The sequence below is a fragment of the Anas acuta genome, chromosome 2 (assembly GCF_963932015.1).
Source record: "Anas acuta chromosome 2, bAnaAcu1.1, whole genome shotgun sequence".
Taxonomy (NCBI): domain Eukaryota; kingdom Metazoa; phylum Chordata; class Aves; order Anseriformes; family Anatidae; genus Anas; species Anas acuta.
In genome coordinates this window covers 123,488,484-123,514,103 of record NC_088980.1, presented here as the reverse complement: position 1 = coordinate 123,514,103, position 25,620 = coordinate 123,488,484, and the positions used below count along the sequence as shown (strand labels likewise).

Below are 25,620 nucleotides of genomic sequence, written 5' to 3'. Positions count from 1 at the left end.
TAAGTAATAAGAAAAGCTTTAATTTCCAAGTATTTCACTATAGGAATCTTAAATCATATCAAAAAGGAGTTTTAAGTATACAAAAATTTTACAGTATGTAATAAATTTAGAATTCCATATAATATACTGGTATTTGTCCTCTCTGTGACATACATATTGCTTTCCACTGCTATTGACAAAAAAATTTCTTCATTCTGTAAAGTTAGAGGATCTCTCACCATGTGAATAACTACTCCCTCTCTCACAAAAGGGAAAATTGATGTCTCTTTGTACAGAAGGCACAAAGTAAAGGGCAGGTTTGAAAGCTCTGCAGGTCAAGACTGTATTACGGCAAATATTGTCTGTAAGTCAAGTTGTGGGACTGGGTGACGCAGTTTCTATAGCATTTCAGCACATCAGCATCTAACCACCCACAGACAGATGTTTTTCAGAAAGCATTTTTAAATGCCCTCTCACAGTCCTGTCCAGAACTGCCTCACAGCACCATAGAAAACATTAAATGGTATCATTTTAAGGGTGTGAACAATGTCTCTCACTTGTGGATTTAAGCCTATTTTCAAACCTAAAACAGAAACATTCAGCTTTGGGCAGTAACAGGGCACCCTCCTGGGACACCAGTGTTGGATGGACACAGAAGTGCTGTCAACAGGGCAAGGGAACTATGACAAAACTAGTTTTGGGGGGCATCAAAGGATTTCACTGCGGATCTCTTGTTTCCCAAACTATCTAGGAAGCTGCTGTTGTGGTTTAACCCAGCAACTAAGCACCTCCACGTGGGAAGAGAAAATTTGAGTGGAGGAGGAAGATAAAACTTATGGGTTGGTATAAAGACAGTTTAATAGGACAAAAAAAAGGGGGGGAGGGGGGGGAAGGAGGGGGGGTATTAATAATTAATTATGAATACAGATACACAAAACAAGTGACACATAATGTTCAACACCCACCACTGCCCAGGTAGTCCCCAGGCAGCAGCTGCCCGCCCTGTCCTGGCCAGCTCCTCCCAGCTTATATTGTTCCTCATGACACCATATAGTATGGGACTTCCCTTTGGTTACTGGGCCAGCTGTCCTGGCTGTGTCCCCTCCCAGCTCCTAGTGCACCCCCAGCCTCCCCACTGGCAGGGTGGTGTGAAAAACAGAAGAGTCCTTAACTCAGTGTAAGCACTGCTCTGCCACTAAACATTGGTGTGTTATCAACAGTATTTTTCCCCTAAATCCAAAACACCGGCTACTATGAAGAAAATTAGCTCTATCTCAGACAAAACCAGGATATCTGCTTACTCAAGAAGGGCTTCATTTCACAGTGATGAGGTAGCCTAAGGGTAGTGGCATGTGCCCTTCAGAAATGTATGACCACAGACTTGGGCAAGCCTGGATGTTCACTGTGAGCAGCGTGGAGACTTCCCATCCTGGTATACAGAGATGCCCAACCAGTTCCACTTGTTCTAAAAGACAGTTATACACAGATGTACAGAAATATCCATATGTACACAGAGAAATATGCATGGAAAAACTCCCTTCATTTCCCAACACATGCACAAATGCTTCTCTGTGAACACACAAAAGGAAAAAAAAAAAAAAAAAAAAAAAAAAAGCATAGCATAAAAGCAATTACAACAGCTTTAGATATGAGGAACTTGAATAACCTGTAGCACTGAAAGGAAGGAAAACACACACCCTCACCTCATGAATCTCAGAACAAGTTTCACTGCCCTTCAGTCTTGTACACTTGGCAAATGCCCACAGTTGCCTGTACCTAAAGGCACTCCAGACCTTTTGAAAACTGTTACTACCTTAAAGGTTGTTAGCTGACACTCAGCTACATATTCTGTGTGGCTAAATGACGTGCTATCCATCTGAGTAATTAAAAGAAGCAAACAAACAAGGAAAGCCTAGAAAATTCCTCTTATCTAGAAGCACATAATTTCCTACTAAAACAATCTAAATTAAATCTAACATAAACTAAAATATACACCAAGACTACTTATTTTTCATTGAAGAAGAAAGTATTGAAGAACAGTCTCTGTAAAATTTCACACCAGCCTGCGAGAGTGTTAAATGTTAACTAGCTAAAGAAAAAAAATACATTTGACAGTTAACTGAACTGTGATCAAACTTCTCCAATAGTGAAAAAACATGAAGGCCATAAAAAAACAAAACAAAACAAAACAAAACAAAACACTACAGTATTCATATGACATCATTAGGTGTGAAATTAAAATGTAGGCCAATTGTTGGCACACAAAACATAAATGAGGGATTTTTTATTGACAGATCTTATGAATATGTTTCATATAATAAAATTCAGCTTCTCTAAAAACAACACATCATCATCAAAGTATTAAATTGCAAAGATGCTATAATTGCAAAGTCCAATATGGTGAACAAGGAAGTTTGTTTCACATGTGCTTCATTCATGCAGTGGTACGGTAAAGACATAAGTATATACATAGATGGATGGATAGACAGACAGACAGATGGAAAAACTGTTACCTACAGTAACAAACATAAGATGAATGCTACCGAGTAGGCAAAATTTTCCTAAAAAGACTCATATTTCTTTTAAATCTTTTTGTTAAACTTAAAGAAATACAACACTGTAAATAAAATTCAACAAATCATTAATTTTATCTGATTGTGTTAAAAAAAAAAAAAAAAAGAGACATTTGAAAAGGTCAAAACAACTACTGTAAACAGTAGTTTGTTCATAAAATCTCCACTATCTTATTCTTGAAATTCCCAAATAGTTTAACGGATAAAAGATTTTCTTACTCAAAAGGAAAGCTGTGTTTTACTTCACCTACTTTTATTTAAACATAAAGTCAATTCAGACTGTGCTGTTATACAGACATTACTCACATAGGTCCCTTCCCAGTATCCACACTTCAGAACTTATAGAACAGCATTCCCTGGTATCCCCTTTTTGGTTTAAGAGATAAGAGACTTAATGTTCTGGCAAAGACCATAACAAAATCAGCAACTAGGCTCTATAGAGAGGAAATGTATGGAAGGAAAAATATAGGACTCTACCATGTTATATATATTTTTAGGCAATCAGAGACCTATTGCATGATCAGCAACCTGCCTGTGGCACTCTTCAGGGCGGGAGTCAAGCCTGATCAACAAGCTGAACTCAAGCATTTCCATATCAGTACCATCTGATGCACAAAATTATTTTGACATCTCATCCATATTTTCCCCAAAATTCTTAAGCATGAAACAAAAAGGGAAAATAATAGCATGCTATTCCCGTCTGCCCTGCATTAGGAGCATGGTAGTTCAAACCTTAAAACATGTGAAGTATCTTAAGCATTCTTATAAACAGTCTGTCACAGTTGCATTCAGACCAAGAAGCAAAATTGGAAAAATGGATCTCAGCTTCCTCTTGGAAAGAAATGTCCTGATGAGGGGAGGGGAAGTATTTCCTCCCTTGCCAAGGTACCAATGAAACATATATCCATGCAGTCTTGTCCCTCGTGCTGAAAGAAACAAGCAGCTGTGTTCCACTTCAGTAAGCAATATATTAAAAGAGTTGGGAGCAGGAGGTGGCAGGGGGATGACCTGAAGATGCCCCTTGCTCCTAAGCACCTTTTGTAAACTGAGCCAACTTAAGCTTCAGTTCTGACTCAGTTATCACTCCAAAAATCACCCCAAAATCCCATGGTAGTGGTACATTGTAATTACTAGGAGGAAAAATTAGTGTTGCCTCCCATGGATACTCAAAAATACTAAACTTGGTTTAGAGTTGCCACCTCAATTAAGTACTTCAAACAATATTTAACAAGGGGGCACTGGGAAGAAGGAGAATAGATATTCCTAATGGAAAAATTGTAGCCCTGTAATTAATCTATGTCAAAGTTCTCCTATCCCCCAAAGACATATTTCAGAAAGAATGATTAAAATTTTCATATGATATTTAATAGTCCAAGAATAAAACTGGATGACTTCCAAGCTCATAAAACATAAGGACAGCAAGAGCTGAAACTTCACTATACAGCGCAGAATCTGCTGGAAACAATAACAAGGGTGTGTATAATCCTTCAGTATGCCAGGAGGATGGAACAGCTGGGAGACCACACTCTGCTAGGACAAGTTTGCCCAACAGAGAATCCAACACCCATTTTAAAGAAGACAGAACTGCAGTTTGGAGGTGATGCTTTTCACAAAACAAAAAGGAGTTGGCTTTTTAAACTTAGAATGTATTAATGTTACAATTAAGGAAAGACCATTCGAATGGATGTAGCAAAAACTATGTCATGGAAGTGAATAACATCTACACAAAGGTTTATAGAAACATTTTCTTTGTATCTGTAGGTAGAGGATAAAATTTTATCTTGATATCTCTATTCTAATAGACCAATGCATTTTATATAGCGTTTTATAACTACACTTACCATAGAGCAGAAGAATATCAGGGGGCAGATAAGCAGTTTAGCCAAAAGGATATTTCACATGACCTCATCAGAAGTTGAAATCAAGCAAAAATTACTGTCACTATTCTATATTCTCTATACAGCTTATTCCTTATTCGTAATCTCTTACTGTATCTTCTATAAGAGATAAAGCTGTCAGATACACGACAGATGAGACCCACATTGCATGACACTTAACATGGATTTCAGATTTCTGAATCATGATCTAAGACATAATTACTGTTAAAAATATTATGAAGGGTCGTTGAAGGGTAACTTATCCTGTCAGCAGAACAGAGTAAAGAAAGATACCACATTTATTTTTTTTATATTGAGTTAGATCATGTCCCATATAAACTGTTCTGACCCAATCCAACAACTTGTGTGGATACAAGAATTAAAATTTCTACATTCCTGAATTTATCATCTCATACTTTAAAATCTACAAGCTACAAAATTTATTTTTCTTAAATGAGTTAAACTTGTTCTGAAAGCTGAAAAAATCAGTGCCCCAGAATTTGGCATTGTAGTATTCTCTACAAACATTTAGCATATAGAACAAGAGCCAGGAGATAAAGTTTAATTTGTCATATTGTGCATTAATTGCTTTTACAAGCAAGCAGTGAGTATATGTCTCTATCTGGAGTTTTGACTATGTTTTCACCTCAAAAGCTTTAGCACTGTCTTTTAAATAGCTTACTGTCTTTCGGTAGAGCAGACATAATTATGGATGAGGTTGATGCTACAGTCTCTCCCAAAAGGCCTATGTATCACAATACCCTGGGCAAGCCCATCAGATGTTTTCAACACATACTCATAGGAAAATGTTTTAAATTCTGCAAGATCTGTGTCCAGATGAAAAGTCAATAACAGATAATGTGTTCTGGACACAGAAACATAGCATCACCTGGGGGGATAGGAAGTATAGTTGCTTTGGAATCTCAACTAAAGGGCCCCACACTTTATTAAACCTGGAGTTGTGGGTGTGTAGGTGTTGGATTACACACATCAATAGGAACAGAATGATTTCTGGAGGCACTTATGGAAAGATTTTGAATTACGGTACTTATCAGGCCCCAGGGAGCATTTTGGCAAGTTTTTGAAATTCACTCATGAATTCCTCATGCACTTCTTGGAGACAACTACAATGACTGAAGCATGGAGGTTTCAATGACCCTTTGCAGTTTCATCATGTGTGATTTCCAGTGCTTCTCAGGGCTTCAGAGGGGCTTCTTAGTGCAGCAACATAAGCCCCCTGCAGAGCACAAGTCCCGTTGTCAGTGTATTGCCACACACCTCATGGTCTGTGGCAATACTTCTTCAGTAACTGTGTCCATGTCACTTCTGTGAAATTTGGGCTACATTGTAAATCATTACAAAAAAAGATTTTACAGGATCGGTATTTCACTACATTGTTTTGGCTGGTATCTGAATTCAATGTTATCGAAGATGAAACATGATGCAAGCAATTAAGATGTGAAGAATATAATCAAGGGGGAAGACCATGTCTTGTGAAACAAAAGCACGAGCTCTTGAATACACGATTTTCTAAAGATAAGAATAAGGAAGCATTGTGGGTTTCCTGGATGTGAATTCTCCATCTCCAGACATTCTCAGAACAGAGTAGACAAACATCTGTTAGAAATGGTTTAGCTAGAGTTATGCTGCCTCAAGATTAGCAGCTAAATGATATCTTGAGGCTCTTTCCAAATCCATTTCCTATTACACTCTCTCTGTAAGCAAACATACGTGAACATTTCTGGAAGAGGAGGACCCTGGTTAGATCAGTAGCTCAGCAGTCAAGTCACAAGAGAAATGACTTATGTTTGCTCTCCTGTGGTGTCTCCTTAGTGTTGTGATATAATTGTCTTTGGTGGGCAAAAGGAAGGTTTCTTCTGTCTCACAACCCAGAACAACATTCCATCCCTACCATGCTCCCAAATGAATCCATGAAAATGGTCCATGAATCTACAGAAAACATTTGTTCAGTAATTCTACCCACTTGTTTCAAAACAAGAAACATCAAGAATTGGCCAATAATTAATCACAAGTAACTCGTAAAGCTTGAATACACATACTCTGTTCATACAATAAAAGACACATTAGTTGGAGATTGTGTCAAATTCCACAATAGAAGCCTTAATCATAAATTAGTCATTAAATTACTGCCATTTTCCAAGAACAGAGATATTTATGGAGCTTTGTAGATTAAATAAAAGTTTTCAATAAGGTCACATTTATACATGTGTTCTGTGTTTGTGTAAGTGAAAACACCACTAGAATTCTTTGCTAATTGAACAGAATTTAACATCCACTACAGTGTTTTCACTTGATGATGCCTTAAAACTAGATTCTATTTGGTTATGTTTTAGTTTTATTTTAGGAAACAAACGTGCAACTAAAAGTTATAAAGAACAGACACGTGTTTAAGAATTCTAATTTACAACAATGTGAGTTCTTTTAACCAGAAATATGGTAACAAAAATAACTAAAATTAATCTGGCTAACGTTTCAGCAATATCCCATTAAGTTAGCTAATGTCAACACAGTGGTTTGTTTTAATCTAGATTGTCCCCAAGCTTTTGTGATTTCAGCTAAAAGTGTGAACGACAAAAACATCTACAGAACAATGCACCTTCATTGCCTAACTGCCTAATCCAAACAGAGTCAAGGGCCACAAGCAAAGGGGAACCAAGCTTCTGTAAGCATAGGAAGAGCTATCTGCCTCCAAATGTCTATTTTTAGGCATCTTTTTTTTTTTTTTTTTTTTTTTTGGTGGGAAGCAGACTGGAACTAGGCATAAAAAGTTATGCGAAGCATGATAATTTCATGGTTAGCTTTTCTGTATTTTACATTAATAGATCATTCAGTTAAATGTAAAGTATGTCCACATACAGCCAGAGCAATGAAATGGTATTGTCACATAAACACATTAGCTTTCATTTTGTTCGTATATATCTGAGTTTGAATGTTGCAGTATAGGATTTCCCCTTCTTTCAGCTAGTTATCTCTGTAGCTGAAATGTAGGCATACCTGAAGCAATACTCCAGGGAGCAGGAAACAAATCTCCCTCTCTCTTTTGTAATTACTGACTCAGGAGAAAGAGACCTAAGCTGCAAATAAAGCCACATTTTTAGGAACCGTACTCCCACAGGGCCAAAAGCTTTTGCTAATACTGTATGTGAGCAGTAGAGCTGCTTGCTATGTAAATGGCTTTAAATTTTTGCCTAAGTTTTCAAGATAAGGATTTGCTCAGAGAAATCTTCCACTGCATAATATTCCAGATAAATTGTTTGTATTTTAATAACTTCTGAAAAGAAATTTTCTTCCCCATTTCTCCCTTAGCTAGACCTACAAATCTCAGAGCTAGACACTGGACTAGCGAGAAGTCATTCCGTTAAGCATGCCAAATGATAAAATTACTTGATATGAGCAGTAGAGAAGGGAATCTATTAATATTATTGTGTTATTGTAGTGAATAGAGATACAGTAAGGTTCCTTTAATGATCCAGATAATGCATTAAGGGTGTGAAGCTCTTAAAAAGAAGCAACAGAAACTCATATGGCTATAACAACTTTTTTTTTTTAATAAATTGGCTTTTGAAAGAAAGACAGCTGCTTATTAGACAAGCTACATGCATTTTCATAAACTGAGATATAATATTTGTATTTTTTTCATTAACAAGTACTATTGAGAATACAACTGCCTTACATCATTGCATTAGTAAATGCTTTTAAAAACTGAGATGTAAACATATGGCTAGGAAAAAAATATAGCCTATTTATCATGGCTCATTTTCCATCAAAAAGTTGTAATTAAATAACATCAGCAATGACCCATGAAGTATCTTTCTGAAGAGCATTGTATCTACTCCGTTTCATACAGCTAGAGAGAAGCATTTTTCTACACAGCTTATTCTGAACTTTTTGTGAAGACTTTGAAGTGCCTGGTGCAGAGTTAAAAACAAAACAAAACAAAAACACCACCTTGATACTCCTGCCAAACAACTAGAGAAGAATTAACTAGAAGAACTCACACAGCTGACTCTCAATTCAATTAGGCACCATGGAGGCAGAGTTTATTCCATAAGCAACTGACAAATGGAAACTGCTTCCTGAAGCCAAAAAGGTCAAACTGAAAATGAGTAAGGCTTCCCACCACTCAAAGGTGAAAACAAGTTTATCACACTTGCCTTCTGCATGGCCTTCCCAGCTGCTGTTTATTTTCCCCAGCCCCTAAGACCAGCTGCTTTTTTCCTATTAAGCACTTCTCAGTTCCTCCTTGGAGTTCTGCTGCCCTGTTAAGCTTTATTGCCAGCTTGTTTGCCATCAGGGTACCAGGTGGCTGCTTCTCCTCTACAGTGTCAGCAGTGGTTTCTGGGCTGAGTGCTATTATCAGCCAACACTACTTTCCATACACTTTAGAGGGAGTAAGGCGAACCACAACTGTTTAAGCAAAAATCATGATTGTGTCAAAATTGTGAGAACTAGGAAAAAAAAAAAAAAAAAAAAAAAAAAACCTTTCAGCTTAGAAAGTGTCCCAGAAAAACAATGAGTCCCAAGAAAAGCTAGATTTCAGGAGCTCAGGACTTCACAACATTTACAACTGGACCACTCAAAAGTTATAGAATCATAGAATTGGAGAAATAGGTTGGAAAAGACCTCCAAAATCTTCTGGTCCAGCCATCACCCTACTACCAATGTCACCCATCCTGTTGTACTTCACGACACTTGCACACATTTCACACTTGCCCACTTATTAATTATTCTGAGTGCTGATGGTATACACTGTATCTGTAATTGAATTTTTTTTTTTTTTTTTGTGCTCAGAAGACCAGAAGACCAGAAGCAGGATTTACAGTGTCTTCAAGTATAAAGCCTGTCTTATGTTTGAGGACACTTTACAAAAAAAAAAAAAAAAAAAAAAAAAAAAAAAAAAAAAAGAAGGCAAAACAAAAAACAAACAAAAAAAAAACACAAACACAAAACAGAAGACATATTCCTAATGAAACCCCTCTGCCTTATGTGGTCAAAAGCACTTAGAAGTGCAAGAAATTCTAGAGTTAAGATGCTGCTAAATCCTAATTTCTTTCTCAAAATGTTGTGGGCAATCTCAGTTCCACTGAACTCAATGAGATTTTTTCCCAGGGATTAAATATGATCATAATTTAAGCTAATAATGGAAGCAGCTGGAAAAAAAAAAAAAAAAAAAAAAAAAAAAAAGGAAGAGAGAAAGAGAGGAAGGGAGAGAGGAAGGGAAGAAGAGTGGAAGGGAAGAAGGGAGGAAAGAAAGAAATGGGGAAAACCTACTTTATACTTTTCATTAGTGTCAAGGTAAAATATTACATGCAGGCCACAAAGGAAGAGTATAACCCTTGAAAAGGAGATACTATTTCTACAAGAATGCTTTACTACAAAAAATGACTAAATATAACTTATCAATGATACTATACTCTCCCATATGCAAATGATTCTTCGGGTATATTGGAAATAAACACAGCATAATAGATTTTCATTACTGATGACAAATTAGTAAACCCCATCCTGCAATGAACTCAAGGGACTATTCCCATGTGTTTCCAGTATGTTAAAAATTTTACACAAAGGAAGTCTACGCTACGATGATACATATAAGAGCAAGTATCCATGCAGCACAGCGGTATTTTCCATTTTACTTGATTATGACCAAGACAGACCATACTCTCTATGTGCTAGCACTGACTGTATGTGAGAAAGGAAAAAAGTTCACACTATGGAACATTCATGACAGAGAATTCACTTTTATTTGTTAAACAAAGAGATGGTTTGTCATACTCTATTTTTTTTCATAGTTGCAAGCAATTTCATTATATCATTATGTCTAAGATACAGGAACCAAGCATACATAATTGAAGACAAAGGAAACTGAAAACATACTGGACAGAATTAACAGATAAATGAAATCAGTAAATGCAACTGCCACATCCCTTAATTTGATGTCTGTGCAAAAGCATCTAAATTTCCTAGCACACAGCATACACCAGTTAGCCTATTTTAAATAGCAAATTTGTTTCAGTAATCCATATGGGTAAGTAATATTTAATCATATATATGTGAAAGTCCTTTAAGTGCTTTATTTTTGCATGCATGCTCCACTCGTTATTGATATGTTCCTCTTTTTTAACAGTCTTCATTTGTTTTAAAGATCAAAGTAGATACACTCCATACAAAGCTATGTGACGCAGGCAACACCTGTTTCTGCTCCTCGCACACACACTCTTTCACTCACCCCCTCTTCTGACCTCTCTCTGCAGGTGACTATGAGCGAACAGCTAGTTCTCTGTGAGAACTGAATGGGACATACATATTGGCAGATGTGGGTGAATACTTTCATGTTTGTTAATCTAAAAAAGAGTAAAGCTTACAAAAATATAAGGAGTAGAAAACCTTAGACAAGTTAAAATACATAAAATCTCTACGTAAAGTTTATTTGGTCAGGCAGAGTTTAGTTTATCAAATGTCAATCCAAAATAACAGGGGTAAAAACTAAACAAAAACATTATAGTAACTTTATACTAAAAGGCAACAGTTACCCTTCTTTCCTAAGGCCACTGTACCACCGTAAATACTCTGACTCAGTGCATTACAGCATCCACATATCAGAGTGGTTCCACTTATGTACTGCTGATATTAGAAAAATAACTTTATTTAAAATTATGTATGAGCTAAAGCATTTTTTCAGGTGTAGTTTTGATCACCGTAATTTTGTTTTAATTAAATTGTTCTTCAACAATCCCACTGATTTCACAAACCTGTGAAATCAAAAAGAAAACACAGAAATTAGGGCTAAAATTTAATGTACACCAAAATATGATAAAAGAGAAATCTAATCCTTCATTGTGTTTTGTAAAAGTTTTCCATAATGCTGACTTCACAGTTAAATAAACAATTTGGATCAATATTTTGATGAATCTTGATTCTTTTTCATTACTAAAATATTCAGAAGTGAACCAGAGCCTCTTAAGTTACATTATTTGTTCCAATTATTCAGTGATTTGGAGGGTTTTGCTTTGTAGCAATAATACTAACTGCAAAATTGAATAATGTTGAAAAATGCATTAAACAGAATAGGTGACTGTAATAGGTAAATATAATGAATCAGATAAGCTGAGATAGTAATGTTTCCATTTATGATTGTATTCAGGTTTAAAACCTTCCCCAAAGCAAAATGGAAATTTAGCTTTTACAAATATTTACTCATGCAGATGGAAATAGATTGTTTTGCAAATGTTGCTGACTGTAAAGCACCCCTCTCCCCATATGTTTGTAAAAATAGAGTAATGATGTAAGTGTACCTATTACATGGATCCACTTGGAAAACTAGGGTTGTAAATTGGAAATTTACAACCACGTTTAATTACACAGCTGAATGTGTAAAGTTACCTTAGAAGCCTTCAACTTGTCATTTTTAAACACTGAAGGAAATCGGGCATAGCAACTTCACATTTATTCACTCTTGGTTTGTTTTTTGTTTTTTGTTTTTGTTTTTCTTAATATATAAATATGCAACTTTCCTTTGGGAGATTAAAAACATTTTGCAGGAAACAAACTATTATCTCTAGGTAACCAACAAAGTACAATTGGAACAAGACCTTTAAGTTTCATTTTGTCAGGTGATAAGCTTGGATTTTATATTACATACTGTACTGATATTCAACATAGCAAGGCACATACCATGAAAACCTTTGCATCAAAAGCAAACAAACACATGAAGCAAAAACAAAACAAGCAAAAAACAGCAATGAAACAGAAGAAATAAAGCCTGGGAAATCTTAGCAACATTTCTTACCCTTTATTAACCTTATATATATTTTTTCATCACTTATGTTTAATGTTTAACAACTGTTTTCCTTGGAGACACTTCATTTAGCAGAGTTACAAGCATTGTCACAGTTTGATCTTTAAGTAACAAATTTGTCTTAAGGGTGGAAAAAGAAAAGCAAATGTATATAAGCCTGTTTCACTTGCGAATTCTTCTCATGACTGTTATCCGCAAAAACTCCAGAGTCTGTGGTCTTCTTAGCTGCAGAAGGAAATGGGATGCTAGCCAGAAAATATATTCCATGTTACCCTATATACATTATAGAATTCTTGACTGATGAGAAATTAAATTTATTCAGCTGACATGAGATAGAGAAGTCAGGCTGGAGATGCAAGAGATGGACACCCTGAGGATGTCCATTTAGTGTACCTTTCTCAGTCCCCCAGCAAGACAGATCTCTATCTACCCTCTGAAGTCCCTTTGTTTTTCCTATGTGCTTCAGAGTGCAAATAGCTTAGACTATACTTCCTCACTTTTATGTAGCTGGAGTTAGGTGAGATGGGTCACACCCTGACAAGCTGATTTTTCCAATATAAAAAAGAATGACAATGATTTATAAGTGGTTAATATAAGCAGCAAGCCACTGATTTACTTGAGTAACATAACTGAAAACACTACAGCCATCTTAAAGTTAATGAAATCACAGCAGAAAGAAATGCAGAGAGACATCAGAATTGGGGCCTACACTTGTGACACATTTTAGAAACATTAACTGGTGATTTCTCATAGCTTTGCTGTCAGTTATCACATTTCATCATCGCACTTCAAAGATCAGGGAAATGAGACACAGAGAACATAAGCATTCCCCAGATCCTGCTGTAACACTTAGGCTGGTATTACACATTGCCAAACAAGATTTAACCAAAATGAACAGAAGTCACACATCAAGGATCAACCTTCCTCTTTTCTTTCCCCCATTCTCTACGTTCATGGACCTGCTCTCTGACAGCTCAAGAACAGTCAATTATGAGTTCATTACAAAATCTTAACCTTTTCCATCAGAGTTTTTGCTACTTGAACTTGAAATCCTTCCTCTTCATGATAAAAGAGCAAATTATACAGTTTTGGCTTAGAATGAATTCTCAGCCTTGTAAAACACATTTACAGCAATTAGATAATAAGGAGTGTTAATATTTTTTAGAGCAGAAGAATCCTTGGATTAAAAAAACAAACAAACAAACAAACAAACAAACAAAAAAAACACACACACAAAACACAACAACACAAGAAACACACTTTCATAGATCTTTCACCTCCTGGTCATTTTTGTACCCTGGGATTAGTCAATCATCCTACTTTTTTTCTGTTTTCTGCAGCAATCTGATCCCATCTGCTGAATCCATCAGTCAGCTGTGGAGACAAGAGCCTTTCAAGGCCTTATTTAATGCAAAAGGATGTACTCCCTGCTTGCTGTTCCCAGGGTGTTGCACTTCTTGGAGTCATTTTCATTCAAGAAAATTGAGTGAAAAGTAGGTGTAGAACATGTCCAATATGTTTTGGTAATACTTCAGGGCTACTTTGTGCTCTTTCTGTACTGTTGTAAATGACTACACAAGGCACCGGTGAAAGAGGAATGGGGTCTACATCTCTTAACAATAGCTGTGACAATTAAATGGAATAAAAAGTACACACTGGTTTGCAGCAAGATCTTCTTGGCTTGTAGTGAAAACACTCAGCCAGTATGGCAAATAAAGGAATCCAGAAAGGCATGAAAAAATGAGATCATCAGCACAATTCCTAGCTCTTTCCAATACTCTGTAATATAAAGGACAACAAATGGCCAGTTTCTTCCAGCTGGAAAGTCTGCAGAGTAGTCCTCAAGTCGAACAGTTCATTGATACGCCCTTCTAGGCCAGATGCAGTTCCATAGGATGACTTCGTACCTCATAGTTTTCATAGTGTTATAACCATTTGAGTCTTCACTAGAACCCTGTGGGTATTTTTGTGAGCATTTTTTGGGTTGAAATGTCAGTGGAAGCATATTCAGCTCACCACTGTCAGACTCTCAGATATTGTCCATAGCTTCTCCTGATTCACGCAGCTCATATGTCAGGGCAGCCACAGGGCTGAGCCGCAACACACGACTGAATTATCTGAGTAAAGATATTCTATTTTTGCTAATTGATATTTCAACCAGATCAATTCTTTGTTCGTTGCATTCCTTCACTAAGAGCTATATTTAATTTATGTTCACTCAACAAAACAGGTGTTTTGGAAAAGCAAAGTCTAAAAGTCTATCAACCTGATATAGTCAAAACCAAATAAAGTGACTTAATTAAAATTCCTTCATCAACATGCAGCAATTTAGACTGCACTCCCATTAAAAGTTTACATTTCTTTTCAGTAATGGCTAGCCTTATTAACTGTCTGCCAGTGATTATTCAGCAAAACCAACAATTTATTTTATTCTCCAAATTTTTTTCACTAATGTTAGAGAAAGAGCTTTACTTTCCTAGCAATTATTATTTTGATTTTGACCTTTTAGACTAATCTTCTAACAGAACGAAATTAAACAGGCTGTGTTTCAAAACATATACTTCTTTATGATTCAAATACAAGTTCTTGTGTCAATATATGTAGCTGCTATTTCAATACACAGCTAAAGAAGTATTTTTATTGTAATGTATGTAAATTAATATTTGTCTGTATTCTTATTTTGGAACACAATTGTAATAAAGTTCAGTACGGATTTGGAGTGATGAGCAGGAATAATTATCTATTAATTTACCTATACATCTATCCAAAGTTGTTTATACAAGACATAGAACTCTGTGGAATCCAAAAATTTGGACAATTTTTTTTTTCCTAAAAGCTCAGAATCCCACTTGTCAATGTTTTTGAAGTAAAACAAAAATAAAACAAAACAAAACAAAAATAAAAAGCAAAGTATTTATAGAACTATATGATATAGATTTTCATTTAATACCATTCACAAAATTAAAATTTTCAAAGTACAAATTATGTTCATGGTATTTACAGACTTGTATGACTGTGTAGAGCAAAATAAAGTATTAATAGCATTACATTGATTGTAATTATTATGGTCAATATTAATCTGAACTCTTACATTTTCTGTTTTATATTTTTAAATCAATAAGGACAGCCCTTACTTCAAAGGCTAAATGATGATAATAAAAACAACTCAGGGAACCTTTGTTGTTTGAAATCATTAGGGAAAAAAATAGTAATAAAAAAAAAATCACAAAAATGTGTATACATGTAAATGCAGTTATGCACATTTTTAAGCGTTTGTAAGAAAACATATTTTTAATCTGTAAAGAAAAAGGGGTTTTTGTTTGTTTGTAATAGTGTGATGTTCACCAGCTACTGTTGGGAGGACTGAGAAATACCCTGAGTGTGTGAAAACTCAAATATAAGGCAGTTTTTGAAGAAATTAAAGCAGCATAAATGTACACTCATGATCATTAACTCCTGCTCACCTTTATTGATGCCTAACATGCAGTGTCCAGGAAGGTAACCAAAATTACACATCCAGACTGTTCTCCATGAGAATTAAAAAGTCTATTCACAGACATCAAGAAAAAAAGTTCCAGCTGTGATCATCTAGTTTGATCACTCACATACCTGCATACTGTCTACAGAATTTCCAGCTACACTAACATCTATCATTTAGAAAGCCCTGTTGCCACATGTTGATGACTCCAACTTCATTGCCTGCCTTAAATTTTGGTTACAATGCTTAGGGCTTCTGGCTGCTAAGACACAGTATTAATTTCCTCCATCACAGTTTGAAGAGTTGAATCTTTCTTACTTAAATATCTATTTACAGATATTATCTCCTAGGTTCCTAGTTGAATGCCTTTAGGTGAGGCAAACTTCTAATAGGTTTTCCCAAACCCTGAGTCATGTTTTATCACCTTCTGTAATCTCTCAAGTAATTCCAATCTTTAATGCAATCCAAACTGTGGATTTTAGGTGATACTATTTTGAGTAATTGCTTTGTTACTTAGCTTTTTAGACATTCAAGGAGTGATCTACCCTTTTTTATTACAGCATTATGCTGAGAGCTCACTCTCATTTGTGATCATCCTAAATCCATTAGGTCACTGCCTTCCAGGACAAAGCTTCATTATTCTGCAGCAGAGACAGATATATTTCTCTGGAGCCAGATATATTTTATTTGGTTCAAATATATTTCATCTGGTTATAATAAAGTGCATTTTACTGGAATGTGGCCATTATATCAGGGGATTCATATCATTTAATAACTTCAACTTCTCCTTCCCACTGGTTATCTAAACCTATCAGGCACTAATGAGCCCCATTCATCTACATCTTCCCATTAGAAACTCTATGTTTTGATTCCTCGGTAAGCCAGCTTTTAATTTACCTAATGTGTGTCCTGATAATTCTCTATGTCATTTTTAAAAATTACAATGTCATCTTTTATAACGTTAAATGTATTTGGGAATCTAAGTTTACCATAATAATGCAAGTTGCATAAAAATATATAGTTGAGTTTGGAAGCTGTTCTGAAAAAAAAAAAGCTTTTTGCACTGAAATAAAAGATTTTTTTCCTCACTACAATGGAAAATTTCTCCTTCCCCTCAAATGTTTAGTTCAATGGGAACTTTTCCAAGATTAAACCAAATATTAGATAGTAGAAACAAACTGACATGAACTAAGGCCATAACAGCACATTCAATTAGGAACCTTGCGTCTGATTCCAACTGTCCCAAGCTGCATTTGAACTCTCCCTTAACTTTTCAAGAGTGATGTAACTACTGGTTGAAATAATGTCAATCTTTACTTTATTTCACTATCTATAAATAACTGAATACAAGTAGAAAAAGTTCCAGGCTAGAAATTTGTTTTCTCTCTCATTTTCAGATTCCAAAAGCTGTTATATGAAATGGTTAAGCTTCAGCTATGGGTGTTGCAAGACATCTAGCCATCCAACAGGCCTGGAGAAATTCTATTTAAAGGAAATCAATCCTGGCTGGTATTCCACTTCCGAAACAGACCTGGAACTGTCTAGAAAATTTTGGAAAATGACTCATAAACCAAGCACACAAAACCTTCATGGCACTCCATAGGAAGGCTATATGGGATGGGGAGATAAAACATGCTGACATTTTAAAATTCTAGTTTATATTACCACCTTTGAGATATTTGGTGGAAGAAATATACCAGTAAGTTTCTCCAAAAGAATGTGGAATCTCAAATTAAAGTTTCCCAGAAGTTGAACACAGATTCACTTCCAGGACAAGAAAAAAGTTCTTTGCTGTGAATTTACTAACCACTGGGAAAAGTCTCCAACTATACATATTACATATGTTCTTATTAACCAGGCACGTAATTAACTAATACATTTGTTATGTCATATATCTAGTGTATTTGTTTGAGAAAAAGTCCTAGCCTCGCCTTATCCACTGAAAATTTCCAGTGCTTCAATACTGCTTCAGAGCAGAATACAAACACAAACAGCTGAATTTGACTGACAGGAGTGTGTGTTAATATCATAAAGGTGTCAATCAACTGTTTCTGCTTTAAGCCTGGTTGATTCTGTTACTCTTACTCATACCGAGTGGTACCTGGCTCTAGTAAGAGGAAACTTTCACATCAGTCAGATTCCAGCAGCAAAATTCTCCTTTTTATCAACTCTGAACAAGCAGTTTTCCAAGTCTTGGGTCCACCTATTTTCATAACTTATTAAGAAAAATAACCATTCAGCTGTATGGATTTGCTCAGCATAAGGAATTTTATCCACAGTCAATAATTGTAAAGTTTGCAATTTTACTGGAACATGGCATGAATTTCCTGATTCTACAAAAAAACTTTCATTTTGGGGCCTTTTTCTTAGGCAGACATTTGTGCAGAATGGGAGAATGAATGTTTAACTCAATACCTGTTGATGCCTTTGACTTCAGTGTTTCAAGACCAGTATGAGACTGAATGGGGTGGAAATAACAATTTATTCTTTTTTCCCCAACAATCAGCTTTTACTTGTTAGCAGTTGACTTTCCACTGCAAAAACTTAGTAGACAGTTTGCAGATGTATAGTGGTTAAATGTTTAATTTCTTGCCACAGATCAGTAGGTGAGATTACAAGACTTGTATCCAGTCAGCTGAGCTAGAAATGAGTATCTACTGGTCCTGTTGGAAAGTAGAAATTAGGGTGAATTGATAGTAGCCAACCACTTACCATGCCAATGATTATGCAACTGACATGCCTTAACAACACCAGGTCAAGAAATGTGTGTATACACACATGCACACACACACAAATATGTATATATTTAATATGGATTGACCCATTATCAAGTTCCATAACAGCCTAATTTATTTACCTATTGTGCACATCTGCCAAATGGACTGACTGTCAGTGTATGAATCTTCTGTGTCCAGGGCTCTCGAGCCTGGGAAAATCTGCTTTGAGGGTTACTTCTCAACTTACTCAAGAAAGCAGACTCAGGCCCTTGGGCAGCAAGTCCTTTCCAGGACTACAGATAGTAGGTCAAATTACAGCAAAAGACTGTCTTTGTCCTTTCAAGGTTCTTGGAAGCTGGTGATGCATTAGAATTTCTCAACCAGCAATATTTCTAGGGCCTGTTCCCAAGGGAAAATTCAAGCTGACTCTTGCCAGTTCCTTGAAACTTCACATAAAAGCTGTCTGAAAAATGCTCTGGTGATTGTAGATGCAGCTCTTCTGTTTCCTTGCATCAGTACCCCGTAAAGAAGAAAACTGATGAGAGTTCTTTGGCAAAAGTAAACTGAAGCATTGTGAAAGTGGTAAATATTTTCTCCAGATCCCTTCTCTTTCCAAGAATGATCTTTATGCATCCTCTGAAAACTCTCTGCAGAGAATCAGCACACAAGCAAACTACTAAAGGTAACAATGGGGAAGTGTCCAGAGTGACATCTAAGGAAGAAAACATGAGTCCCTTTCTACAGGTTTTTTTTTAATGACACTAAAATCACAGAACAGCCACAAATCCTTGATTTTGGATTGTATTGCCTTGACATTTTTCACTCCTCTTTGCTCAGTATGTACAGAATATCAAAGAATAACACATCTAGCAAGCAGAAGAGATTTCCTTATTAAATAACAGAAGTACTTAAATTGTGTGTTGGTTCCTATTTTTTAATCACAACATTTATATTACAAGGGCAAAAAATACACACCTATCTCTCTTTCTGACATATGTCTGCAAACATAATTAAGCACAAAAAGATGAAGGAGAGGGTATGATAAAAAATGGCAATATTTCTTACAATGTTTTTCATTCCTTCTTTAACATAAATCTTTTTAGCTGTAATCATTCATATTCTTTTATATGAGTACCTATTTGATTTCAAATTTTCTTATAATTCATATGAAATTTTAAGAACAATTGACTTCCAGTTATCTTTGGATCTTACTGACAAGGATAATTTTTTAAGATGCTGTCAGAGAGCCTAAAGGATTTAGAAAGTAAAGCCTGATTTTTAGGAATTGAGACCCTAGATCTCATTTCCATAAGACAAGGTGGGTGGTGTTGTATCTGTTTTTGCAAATTATGCTTATGGGGAGATTTTGAAATGCCAAAGTGATTCAAATCTTTTCAATTATCATTTATTGGCTTTGAAAGTAGCCTCTTTAAATACCTGAATATGAGTTCATTTGAAAGTGGTACTCTCCCTCTTCCCCCCCCCCCACCCCAAAGTTTTTCATCCTTTTCCTTGTAGAACACTAACCACAAGGTATCAATTTAAAAGAACCCAAGGTGACTCAAATATCTTCTCTTTTTGCATTGTTTTTCCACTACCAAAAACTAGCTTTACACCTGGCTGCTATTATCTCAAAGTAGTCAAAGAATGTGGTAAATATTATCCACATGTAATTTATTAAAAGCTGAGTCAAAGAACAGGTGTTGCTATTGTAAAGATTAATTTTGTAGCTCTTCTGCTAAGACTCATAAATTATGAACTCCTGGGCCCCTCAACACTAAATCACATGCACCCAACATCCACACAGATTTATTAACTTGAGAGTGAAAAATGATGCACAATCTTGCCAGCTGCTCTGCCTGCAAGCACTGGCATCAGCAAGTATGCCAAGCCTCTCCCTGACACCCCACTTTACAACTGGGAACTGCCAGCTTCTCTTTGCCAGCATTGGCAGTTCTGCACTTTCTGCTTGCCTATGTCACTAGCATACCCCCTCAGATAGGCAAGGTAGTATTGTTATTTTCAATAATGTTAATCATATTAGATTTCAGATACATGAATTATTGCTCTGATAAACATCCTTGTTCTACTACTTTAGTTATGTTAGTAGAAAGACCAACCAACTAGAAATGATGCAGCAGTTAACCATGCAGACATACAGTCTCAGAGGAGTAGATTACTTCTGCAGATCTCTCTTTGCTAAAGAAACTTTAATTTACAGTTACCTTATTTCCCTTCTTTATTCTTGGTGCCCTCAGATCCAGAAAAAACAAATGTTATTACTCAGACAAGTATAATCTCTATTGATCTGAAGACAGGACTGATATTTTTTAATACTGTAACCTATAATCTGCTATTCTCTCTCACTGGGCAATGGTAACTATCTCCCAGAATTCTTGAAATCTTATAGCACAGGATCTTGGATGCTCAGAAATGCCCTCACCCACACAATTCAGGTACAGCGGCTTCAAATAGACACTTGCTGCACATCTGATGTGCCCTGAAGCATCAGTCTCCCTGTCACATACTTAAAACCAGTCCATGTATGTGCAGCCAGTCCTGTAAATGTTGGTGGGATTGTAAATTCATTAGAGAAAAATACAGAGGAAAATTCATGTCCAAAGATAGGGCAGATACCAGCCAGGCTCTCCCTTTGGCCACTTATGCTTCAGCCCTAGTGGTAGGTTCAGATTTAAGCAAAACCAGAGTTACCAACTTTGGACTAAAATCAGCTGAATACATAAAACTTCATTTTAACACTACTAGTGTTAATAAAATAGCTCATGTCCTTCAGTATCTCAGTATGTAAACTGAAACTTCAGAGTCAAACCTTGGGCTATTTATGGATTTGTGAAACTGCTATATGAATAGAAAAAATCTTTTTGAAGTGGCATAATTTTAAAATATGCCCTGTTTATCTGGCCTGATTATCATTAACCATGAATCCCATACACAACTGTTTGACTCCATGATGAGACTGTCTTTTTCTTATTTTAAGGAATGTTTAAGGAATTTTTAGTCACACATATTAAGTTTTCTAAATATGCTGATTAAATCACCTGTTCTTTTTAAGTATATCATGTATGGAAATAGTTTGTATGTTCACCCTTCCAGATCATAAAACAACTGCAAAATAAAAAGAAAATGTGAAAAACATTTAATTTTTCCAGCAATATTATTTACAGGTACCTTGTAGTCAGATACAACTTGCTACAGTTTGAAAGTATTGTGATTTATAGTGTGCTACTTGTTGTTACCTGTTCTCTCAGTTAGGTTATGATCCTGCTGACCTTTACTTTCATGATTAGATAACTGCTTCAAAGAGTGTAGGAAATTAAGGATTACTTGTGTGATTGAGAACAATTTTTTTTTTTCATACAGAGGAATTCAGAAGAATGCAGACAAACCAGAAATAATGAGGAAAAAGGTTCTACCTTTTAGAGCTGCTGAGTTTCTATGTGTGTGTGTGGTTTTTTTTGTTTTGTTTTGTTTTTTGCTTTTTTTCAGGTCAATACGGATTTACTATACAAAGCATCTATTTCAACTTCATGCTATTTCTCTGGAACAACTACTTTAACACATTGGTACAAATTGTTTCACTTAGCTGGGTAAGCTGGTCTGTGATTATTTTGTCAATGCTCAGTGACTGTAGGAAAGCTTATGGAAATTAATCATATAAAGCTCAGCCATTAAATAAATAATTGCTACTTGTGAGAAAATCTCTGAACGAGCATTACTCCTTTGCAGGACTTGGTAAGATGTAAAAGAGAAGTTAAAAGTTTTATTTATTTATTTATTTATTTTGACATATTATCATCACCTAACAAGTATACTTACATTTGTCTTGGTCAGCTTCCACTCCTTCACTTTCTGTGTCACTCGGCAATATCCAAGGCTGATGAGTAAGCTGAAGCTGTTGTAAGAATTCATCCTGCCACAAACAGATCTATTTTAGATAAAGTGACACAGAATGACAGAATGGTACTACATAAATGAAGATTGTAGCAAACACTCTAGTTTGAATTAACTAGAGAGGAAAAGCCCTTGAATTAAAAAATAAATAGATTAATAAATTAAAATAAATTAAAAATAAATAGATAGATTTTTTTTTTAATCTAATTCTTGTTTATTTGTCTGTTTATTCTAGAAAAAAATAATCTTTATTTATGAATCTACTATGGCCATAGATAGATAGATAGATAAATGCTCATCTTAGAAATACAGTGACACAGAATAAAATCTTAATGCAGATATTCTATCTGTCCCTACAGTTTTTGGACCATGCTTAGAAATGTCATGAATCATTTGCTTAAGCAAGACTTTGATTTGTCAGAACTTTCACTGTTTTCAATCCCATAAGAATGAGGACCTGCAACCTGATATAGAACCTATAGTTTTATTGGAGAAAGCCTAGGAAGGAAAAATGCTATGGAAACTTTCGTCTCCAAGATACCATAAAACTCTAAGCATCAAAATACAAATGTTATACATGGTTAATAATCCACATCCAGCTGAATACATGCTTTTTAAAAATGTTTTACAATCATCTCCTTTTTACATGATGTATATATGTATGTATATAAAAATATTTTTCCATAGACACATATTCATGTAAGCATGTACACACATGTAAAATACTATGACAGATTCCTTTGCAATATTGAAGGTAAGAGATGAGAGTGGAATGCATTGTTTCATTCCAACAGTAGTTCAGACATGCAAGTTGAGTCTCCAAAAGTTAACTCAAACATCAGCCAGATATCATAAAATTACTGGCCAGATTCTCATAAGCACCTAACGGAAAAGGGGGCTACCAGCCCTGTCTCATTTTACACCAGTTGAAAATCAGAATCTACTTACTCAAAGTATTCAATAATCTACGTATTCATAGTATTGCACAGCACCCAGCATTACTTTTATTGCTAGGTCATCTGGTTTAAAAATATAAACTAGGTTTGTTTTACTCAGTTCTTGGAAACTTAAGACTGTTCAATCGAGATCTATCTTGGTGTAAGCAAATTGTTAACTCTGTTAGTAATCTGTTAAAAATTTCTAAAAAACTGCTGCAATGACCCAACATGAAGCTCAGGCAGCAGACCCAGGCATTACAAATGTAATGTCATTTTAAACTGTTCTCTATTCAAGAAAAGTAAAAGTTTGCTGACTACAGCACTGAAATGGGGAAAGGGTTTGGTTCAAGTAGTAGGATTCTTGCAGAAGGAGCAAGTGGCTCTCATGCTAGTCAGCATGCTTTTTAATATTCCAAAAATAGAATGAAGAACTGAGCCAGGCAGTACAAGAGAATGGAAGTACCTGACCAAAAAGAGAGTCCTTATGACTTGTGCTCTATACACCAGTGACTAGGAGGAGGCCTTGTGTTTACCAGTGCTGTGTTCAAATCAGCTGAAATTTCCCAGGATTAACAATAACAGACCCATAAATATTACTGAACACCACTTTAAACTGTCTGGATGAAAAAAGTAATTGTAAAATTCCAAGTGCTGAGAAAACGAGATGGCAAACAAGGGAGGCAGTAGTATTTTCATCTCTACAGCTATTGATAACTATCACAGCATTGTGTCACTTTAATGGCATCCATCCTAAGGAGATAAGCAGGATTCAACATTCCTTTGTCAATTTATACAAAACACCAAAGGATACAGTAAATTCATAAAGGTATCTCTGCAAAAGGATTTGAAGCCCTGATTTATTAGTTTTATAGAAATAATAAAACTATTTCTCTAGGTAGCATTTTTTGCTATAATTCAATTCAGCCTTGAACAGAGCTGATAATGGAACACACCTGTTAAAACTTTGTAATATTATGTGTGCCAAGAGGCAGAAACTTGTCCACAAAATCTCAGAACATTATAAGTCTTGAGCATTAAATTAAAATTCTTCACAGCTGATATGTTAAGTACTTGCCAAATTATTTAAGACTTGCGTTATAACAAGATTAAATCATCCTGAGCTATAGCATGAACTTTATCAAAACTTATAAAGAACTCTGAATTGTACTTTGAATGCTTTTGTATTTTAGACTTCTTATCTTTGAAACACATTACAGACTAGGAAGCATAGATAAGGCATTGAGAAATATGTTAGAAGTCCTGATAACCAAAAAAGTGACAGCATGCACCTTGTAAGTCCACTCATACCTGTTTTTTTTTTTTTTTTTTTAATTCAAGCTCTTTATAATAAAACACTTTGCTGGTACTCAGTATCTGTTTCCTTTTCAACTGACATATTCTCATCAAATATAGATCAGTTTTGTACTGATTAATTCCATTAATGCCACATGAGAGAAAGGAAGCAGATTTTTTTTCAAAATATTACCACAGCATCTTGTATAGGGTTGGTAATATAGCCACAGTGCATTCACATCTAATGGAAATTTCCTGTTAACACTGTAATTGTAAGAAAAATAAAGGCAATTTCTCTTCTTTTATTTTGCTGTTTTTATACAGGAAGGGGATACAAAACCTACAATGAAAGTTGCAAAGTAATTTACAGTCTCAGCTTTTAGTTTCATACATTTTTAATTTGCAAAAGTACAAAGAAAGAGCTTTCTTGTTCTTCACATAGCTTCCATTGACTTTCCAAATTTCTCTCCACGGTCAAAGAGGAATCACATGGACAGAAATAGAGGGACACCTCTAACATGGCAAAACACATTACTGAACAGAGATACTGTCTGGGTATGATCTATCCTTACCCACTTGTCTTTTCCTAAGTGAGCAGGAACTTGAATGAACAAAGACAGCTAAAAGAGCTCCCAAAGTTTCCAGTGTAACATTTCAAACATGAGTTTGGCAGCAGTAGATTGGCCAGACCTCCACCAGTCAGTTTCTGAGACCTGAGGGCTCTACAGCTTGACAGATGAAGCTCACCAGTATGAACATGTGATACTAGCCATTTTCCCCCTTGGAATCAGAGCTGGTCCCAAGAGTACTTTCCATTAAGTCAAAGGTCTTGTGATTGTCAGGAAGGGACTAATATGGTTTGAGCTGGGGGACTAGCAGCCAATACTATTGTGCCCAGTGATGAAGAAAGAAAAAAGTTTGTCACTTCTAGCAGGGATCATAACAGGGGATATGATTCTGCACAGGAATGCTGAGATTTAATGCCAGCTTTACAGTGAGCTTACTGGATGAGACTGGACATGCTATTCTATCTC

General features: G+C 35.6%; 1 protein-coding gene across 6 annotated transcripts in view; it reads right to left on the bottom strand.

The window, feature by feature from the left end:
* C2H8orf34 (chromosome 2 C8orf34 homolog) overlaps nucleotides 1-25,620 on the bottom strand; it is a 188,309-nt gene that overhangs the window by 9,295 nt on the left and 153,394 nt on the right. For 3 of the 6 annotated variants that reach the window (XM_068672045.1, XM_068672050.1, XM_068672048.1), the window contains 2 exons: nucleotides 22,281-22,374; nucleotides 10,153-12,473 (listed from right to left, as the gene is read on the bottom strand). In XM_068672045.1, coding sequence (XP_068528146.1) covers nucleotides 12,370-12,473; nucleotides 22,281-22,374 — 198 coding nt within the window. In that variant the 3' untranslated portion in view covers nucleotides 10,153-12,369. Of the gene's footprint in view, nucleotides 1-10,148; nucleotides 14,366-22,280; nucleotides 22,375-25,620 lie in introns of those variants that run through there. The other 3 variants (XM_068672047.1, XM_068672049.1, XM_068672046.1) reach the window with 3 other exon arrangements.